General features: G+C 55.2%; 1 protein-coding gene across 2 annotated transcripts in view; it reads right to left on the bottom strand.

The window, feature by feature from the left end:
* Positions 1 to 1,063: 1,063 nt before the first annotated feature.
* The window catches only part of SPEN (spen family transcriptional repressor), a 68,585-nt gene continuing 62,526 nt past the window's right edge, over positions 1,064 to 7,122 (bottom strand). Inside the window, exons 12-16 of one of the 2 annotated variants that reach the window (XM_036229017.1) lie at positions 4,435 to 7,095; positions 3,536 to 4,045; positions 3,202 to 3,396; positions 2,719 to 2,877; positions 1,064 to 2,242 (exon numbers count right to left, since the gene is read on the bottom strand). In XM_036229017.1, coding sequence (XP_036084910.1) covers positions 2,105 to 2,242; positions 2,719 to 2,877; positions 3,202 to 3,396; positions 3,536 to 4,045; positions 4,435 to 7,095 — 3,663 coding nt within the window. In that variant the 3' untranslated portion in view covers positions 1,064 to 2,104. The remainder of the gene's footprint in view (positions 2,243 to 2,718; positions 2,878 to 3,201; positions 3,397 to 3,535; positions 4,046 to 4,434; positions 7,096 to 7,122) is intronic. The other variant, XM_016128271.2, reaches the window with a different exon arrangement.

Here is a 7,122-nt window from a genome sequence, read left to right as displayed (position 1 = left end):
CCTCTGCCTGGGGGTTGGGAGCTGGGCCAGCAAAGGCTGGCCACACTGTTTACCAGGATCCAGGCAACCCAGACAGAGCCCAGCTCAGGGACCACTCAGCCAGAACAGCAAGGTAGGCAGAGAGAATCAGGCCCAGCAGGCCAAGGGCCCGGTTCTGTTGAGCTTGTTGGGGAAGTGGGAGGGCTCTGCACACTTCACAGTATCCCTGGCCCAAGGATCAAGGCTAAGCCAGTGCCATCTTTTGGGAACATTTACCTGAATCAGTGGAGTCCCTCCCACCAGGCTGAGGGCCTGGAGGAACAACAGTGAGCAGCCAGGAGCTTTGATGGGGAGGTGGGGGACCCAGCACTGCTTAAACTAGGAGCAGCAAGCAGGGCCGGCAGAGCAGGGAGACCGGAGATGCTGTCTCTGCCCCTTTCCCACACAGTTCACCCTCAGCAGCTGTAATCCCTCACTCAAAGATGGTACCTTCTTATACCAGAAATGTGGGTCTGTTTGGATATTCAAGTGAGACCACCACATCCACGGTCCATGCTCCCACCCCTGCCCAATTCCCCAGCTTGTAGTACGTCCCGCTGCAGGGGAAGTCTGGCCCACCGCCCCGTCCTGTCAGGAGCTACAGGAACACCATCAGGCCAGGCCGTGACACTGCTGCCGCAGGGCCAGCCTGCACCACACCCAGAGAAGAAAGGGCGAGACAAGACACCAAAGCTTATTCAAGATGTTTCTGAGTTTGCATGGGGGCGTAGTTTTACCTGTATCCAAATTTGAAGTGCCTTCCACGTTATCCAAGAACCAGTCAGGACCTTTAAGTGTCACAGATATTTACATACACCACGGCACTGGAAACGGGTTCCAGTTCAGTCTGTGATGAAAATTTCTTTTATACAAGACAGAATGGTCCTTGGGGAGGATTGAGTGGCTGAAACAAAATAGGTCCCATATACGGGGTTGCGGGGGTGGGGGGGGGCACGGGAAGCAAAAGTGGGATGAGGGCTAGCTATTCCCATAAGCCAAGGACACTTGGTCTTCCCACCCAAGTGACCATCACATCCACACTTGACATGTTTTGTATTTTTTAATAAAGTTTGTAATCCAATGGACACACAAAACAAAACTGCGCTGAGAAAAACAGTTTCATAAATTAATAAGTGTTAGGAAGTTGGGGGAAGAGGTCAAGGTCACAGGAAGAGGGAAGCCAGTCTTTTTGTACAGTCTGTGTATGTGTGTGTGTGTGACACTTCCAAATCGCGGGGCAGGGCCCGTGCTGTGATGAAGCGCACTTATACAAATGAGTGACAATACAAAGTCTGAGTATGAAAATAAGATTTTCTCTGAAAACACATTTTTGGCACAGATTAAAAAAAATGTATGTCAGGGGAATTTGATTTTTTAAGTCAGTATTATATATATTTATATATATTATATATTTATATATACACACATCCCAAGTTCTGCATATTCCACCAAGAAAGAAAATCCTTCTGTTTGCTCTTTTCCGATTGTAAACTGTACATTCTGGGTGAAACAGAGATGGTGGTGGCAGGAGAGTTAAGAAAGGTGACATCCAAATGAGCATGGGGAAGGGAGAGGTTGGGGACAAAACAACCCAATGAAATGTTCCTTGACCCCAAGGTTTCAGCAGTGTGAAGTCCTGCGTTAAGAGTCCGTGATGTGTGTTCATGTACACCAAGACATCCGAGAGTGTCACAGCCTGTCTTCACTGTGCAAAAGTCCAAGTCACTAATTTAGTGCAAAGGCAGTTCTGTTTTCTTGTTTCTTAAAAACAAAACAACAAAATTAATTCCACTGCCTTGTTCCTTTTCTCCAAAAAGAGGAGAGAGAAACCCAGCCCCAAGGTGTCTGCGAGTCCATCGGTTGGTGGTCTGTCCTTGGGTTAAAAGTCATGTAAACATACAAGTAGCAGCACCACTGCCCAGAGGGGTCTGTCCGACTGAGCCGGGCAGGCAGGAGGGCGAGGCTGGCCGTCTGGCAGTGGAGTCTGTCCCCTTCGGCAGCTTCTTCCTCCACTTGGCTGGGTTGTCCTGTGTTGTTTTACTGCAGAGCCTCAGGAAAATACACCAAGTGGTGACCATTCAGTGGCTCACACAGACACAGAGGCAATGACAATCATGAGGTGGGGAGAAATGTTGGAGATGCTGGCGAGAAGGTCGGGGGCCAGACGGGACAGGTGACTCTCAGAGAACTCGCAGGGTGGGAAGATCTGCAGCACATAGGCGGGCTGGAGAAGGGGACAAGAGAGAGAAGTGGAACCCCTTGTCTTCTCATGAGAGGAATAATGGTGATGATGGAGTGGGCAAACATCTCCAGCTGGAGGCCCTGAAGAAGCCCAACAGCGAGAGCCAGGTTGAGTCACTTTCCCAACCAGCTAACATCTCCATGACTGTCCACCAGAAGAAAACCAGGTGTCAGAAAACTACCTGGGACCCTCTTCTATATCAGTAAGCTAAAGAAAAATCTCTGCTGTCTCCAACATCCCTCCTTGATTATCTCCAAGATGGGCGATGGCCGCCCCACCCACACACTGCTTGTTTCCTCTATCCAGTCTGCCCTTTGCCCACCTCTGGGAAACTTTCCCAGACTACCTACCCTAGCTGGCACTTGTAGCCCATGCCACCAAATTAGTCAGGCTGCCTGACCAGCCCAGCCCAGCCCCACCTGTGCATGCACTGAGGAAGGACATGGCACAGGGCTGACCTGATTGGAGCCAGGGTTGGGAACGTTGATGATCCCTGCTGCCTGCTTGGCCTGCAGATAGGTGATGAAGGCAGCCTTGAGGGACTCGGTCTGGCTCACGACATCCTCTTGATCACGGCCACAGGGTAGAGCCAGCAGCAGACAGTAATCTGTCTCCACCTGGGATAGAGGCAGCTGTCAGTAGTGATCAGGGGCCTGATCAACCCAGGAGATCTGGCTCTGAAGTCCAAAAAAGCTCCCACCTCTAAAACCACCTTAAAGTCCACCCTCGTATTTATTTGTCGAATAAAAAAAAAAAAAAAAGCCTCATTTCTGGTCTTGAGGCATGTTATACCCCCAGTGGAGACAGAACATGCCCTTTGTCATCCACTCCAAGAATGCCATAATACTGCACCCCATAAGCCAGGGAGACAGGCAGCTGGGAGCCACCCATGCCTTACTTCCTTGGGGGTGGAGCAGCTGCTCACCTAGGCCCTGTCTTACCGTCATCCTTCGGGCAACCCCTTCCAGCTGTGTGACCTCCAGCCGCATCCTCTGGGCAATCCTCAAGGGGGGACCTCCGTCAGACAGGGGCAGAGACCGATGGGCCAAGACATTGTTGCCCGAGACAAAGTGGAGCTGCACAGCAGCTGTGTCGTTCTTGAGGGCCAGGAGACCCTGCCACACGATGGGGTACTTCTGCCAAGAGGAAACAAACAGGAAGTGAGCTTATGGCTAGAGATCAGAACTATGCTAGTCATGGCCCTAGTCAGCAACTTGCTGGGCTAAATCAAGTGGGAATTGGAGGGTAGTAGCGGGGGACCCCTCCCAGGCTTACCTTCAGAAGCTGGACCATATCCACAGGCCTCTGGGAAGTCAAATGTGGAGAGGAGTCTTGTTTGGGGGAGGGCTGGGCTTCGGTATGCAGCAGAGCCAGTCCTGGAGGGGTGCTGGGGCCTGAGGTTGTGGGGACAAATAACGGCTGCTTTGGGGGGGCCTGAGCAGGGAGAGGGCCCGGGAGGTCAGGCTTCATGGAAACAGACACGGGGGAGGGATAGGAGGTCTGGCTTGTTTCTGCCTGTGCCCTCTGAACCTGGCCATGAGGCTCAGCTGGCCTGTTTGCGGGTATGGTTGGGAGGCGAGGCTGCTCTGCTCCTGTCTGGGTCCCCTTCGCTTCCTGGGAGACCTGGGGCATCTTGCTGCTTGGTGGCTGGCCTGGCTGGCTGAGCTGAGAGGACTGGCAGGGCTGCGTGGGCTGGGCAGGCTGTGTGGACTGCACGGGTTGGGCAGGCTGTGTAGACTGTGCAGGCTGAGTGGGCTGCAAGGGCTCACCTTCAGGAGGGGGACCCTGGAGTTGGGCGGGAAGAGAAAGAACAGTCAGAATCTTATGCACCACACTCTGCCCCCAACCAGACAGACCCAGAGAGGGTCAGCTTGGTCCACGCAGGGGCTTTAACCACTCGGTGATGCTCTCGGGCATTCAGGACTGAGGGTTCTCCTAAGAGGAGGTCACTTGTTCCCTCCCTCCCCGTCCCTGCAGGTAGAAGCCACCGCTCCGCCCTCTCCCACAGAGTCCTTTCCTGTGTCCCTGAGCTCTGTGCTGTCATCTGATCCCTTCATGCTGAAATTTAGGAAATTCCTCTTTAAACCCACAAAAAGGATAACATGCTTTAGGGGCCACACTGGCACCTCAACCACTGTTTGCTGATTTGGAAGGCTGATTTTGAGTGCTCTCACCTGAGTGGGAGCCTTGGTCCGGGAAGGTAGGCCGATGGAGGCAGTGGCAGGAAACTGAGCGTGGGTGAGCTGAGCCGGGCCATGGTAGGTGCGGATGTCCCCATATCGGTACTCCTGAAACAGCTCCCCGCTGGAGTGCACGATCTGCACCCCATGGGTCACCACCACCGGCGGGCTCAGAGGCAGCCCCTGGAGCTGGTTGCTGGGCGTGACTGTGAGGATGCGGGCCTCACCGTGAGGGGCTGGGGCGGGGGCCGCTTTGGCATCTGCCATCTTGGCAGATTCTTTTCCTGGCTGCTGAGGCGGCTTGCTGGCTGGCGGCGCCTTCACGACCCCATCTGCGGCCCGGGGCTGCTCACTGACTGCTGTCACGTGGGGATGCACCATGATCCTCACATCCCGGGGCACGGTGTACGGGTGTAGTCGGTACTCGGACTGCATGACCAGCACTTCCGACTGCACAGGGGCTGCAGCTCGAGCAACAGGGAGGTGATAATGCACTTCTTCCTCCGGCGGGTGCTGGGGGGCCAGGGCAGGCACGCCGGCTGTGGCTGGCTGAGGCGTGCCTGCACGCTGTGGGGCCCTGACCTCTATTTGCTGAGGCTGCAGGGGGGCACGAGGAGAGTGAAGGGCCTCCGGCCGGATGCTGTAGGTGATGCTGGGCAGCGTGGGTGTGTTCATCCTCACTTCGCCCTGGGACAGGTGGCTAAGGGACACAGTCTGGGTGATGCTGTGGGGTGGCATGATGACAGACTGCTCCGGGTGTATGCTAGAGATGAACTGAGGCACGGGAATGCCTGCAGCCAGCATGACTGTGGCATTAGTGGGGAGTGCAGTGGATGTGGTGCTACTCGGGTGGCACGCCCTTGGGAATGGGGATGGAGCGGGCCCACTGGGTCGAGGAGAATGTGCATCGGGCTTTGTGGCCGTCAAATGGGAGACAGTTCGCTCTGTCTGGGTGCTGGGTCCCGAGGTGACGTGGTTCACTTCTGCAGGCAGTTTGCTGGGCAGAGCAGGAGGGTGGTGGGGAGTGAGACTGGACCCCAGGTTAGCTGGCTGAAGGACCTTGGTCTCTATTTTCAGGGTGACGGGGTCAGCAAGCTTTTTATTAGTGGTGACTATGCTCGGGGTGAGGACCAACTGGTTGTGAACCAGCACTGGGGGTGTGTTTATGCCCTGGGTGAGAACCTTCACTGTGCCACCCTGGGTGACAGGTGTGGACACAGAGAGGTGAATGGGCTCAGGCTTCTCCAAGGATGGACGGTCAGTCTTGACAGATGAAATCACCGGAGATGCATTGTATGTCTGGGCAGTTAGCACCAGAGTCGAATGGGTGGCCACGTTTGCATAGCCTGAAGGAGCCTGAGGGCCTTTGGGTGGCGGCTGCGATGGTGTGACAGAATCGGGTTTGGCCTGGGACTTGGACACTGACTGTTGAAATTCAATGTCCATTGCACTCGCAGGGGGTATCTGGCTAATCTTGGCGCTGATCCGCTGGGGGCCTTCAGTCTTCTGCCCCGAATAGCTCAGGAGCACGACCCCTTCTGAAGTGTTCACACGCAACCCAGCACCAGAGCCTGTGTCCGCTGGACGCTCGTCGATCACAGACATAGACCCTGGGTGAAACCGACTGTTTTCATTAGCGCTCGATCTCTGCTTGCACTTCGCTGATGGCGCAATCACTGCACCCGACACAGCCACTGCGCCTGTTGTCGTGGCAGTCACACCGCCAGATGCAGCAGTCACCGCGCCCGCTGTGACCGTCACCGCACCCGCTGTGGCACTCACTGCACCCGCAGCAGCGTTTACTGTGCCCACAGTGGCGTTCACAGGAGTGGTGAGAACGTTCACCGGCCCTGTCAGAACATTCACTGGCCCCTTTAGAACGTTGACGGAGCCCGCGGGAGTGTTCACCAAACCTTTGAGCGTGGTCACTGAGCCCTTCACAGGGCCTTTCAGAGCATTCACTGGGACCAATGAGACATTCACCAGGCCGGTAAGGGCACTTACCAGGCCAGTCAGGGTTTGAGGAGCTTGTTTTGCCAGAGTTATCTTTTGTGAATTCTCCAAATCAATGCTGACAGGCATCCGGCTAATAACAGAAGTAATTTTGGGAGCGATGACTGGAGCCACCTTTTCCTTGTCCGTGGCTACTGGAACCTCCGAGGCCTGTGTGTTGCAGGTGTTTGTTACCGGAGCTGCTGGTTTTTCTTCTAAAAGAGGCTTTTTAGATTCAACTGGAGGGGGTGGTGCCTCATGCAGGCAAGGGGCAGCACTGACAGGCTCTGCAATGGCAGTTGTGACACTTGTGGAAGTGATGCCTGTGGCAGATACATATTTGGGGTCCATGAGGATCTTTCTCAGCGTGCTGGAGCTGGTATCAATGTCAGAGGCTTTTGTGTCTGGGGGAAGAGCTGGTGACGGGGTAGACTGAGCCCGTGGCTCCTCCTGCCTTGTGATCCACTCTGTCACCTTAGCAGGGGAACTCTGCTGTGGGATCCCTCCAGAGGCAGCAGGGGGTGGGAGCTTTGCTGTGGTTACAGAAGGAATTGGGGTGGGCATGCTGGAGTCACTGGGCGGGGTCACTGGATCGCTTTCAATGATAGAATGCACCTTGAATCTGGCTTGGGGCTCCTCTTCCACCTCTGCCACCTCCGCTGCCTCCACTGCCTCCACTGCCTCCGCTGC

The sequence above is a fragment of the Rousettus aegyptiacus genome, unplaced genomic scaffold (assembly GCF_014176215.1).
Source record: "Rousettus aegyptiacus isolate mRouAeg1 unplaced genomic scaffold, mRouAeg1.p scaffold_m13_p_1, whole genome shotgun sequence".
Taxonomy (NCBI): Eukaryota; Metazoa; Chordata; class Mammalia; order Chiroptera; family Pteropodidae; genus Rousettus; species Rousettus aegyptiacus.
The sequence above is the reverse complement of the archived record's forward strand: the minus strand, read 5'-3'. Positions and strand labels throughout refer to the sequence as shown.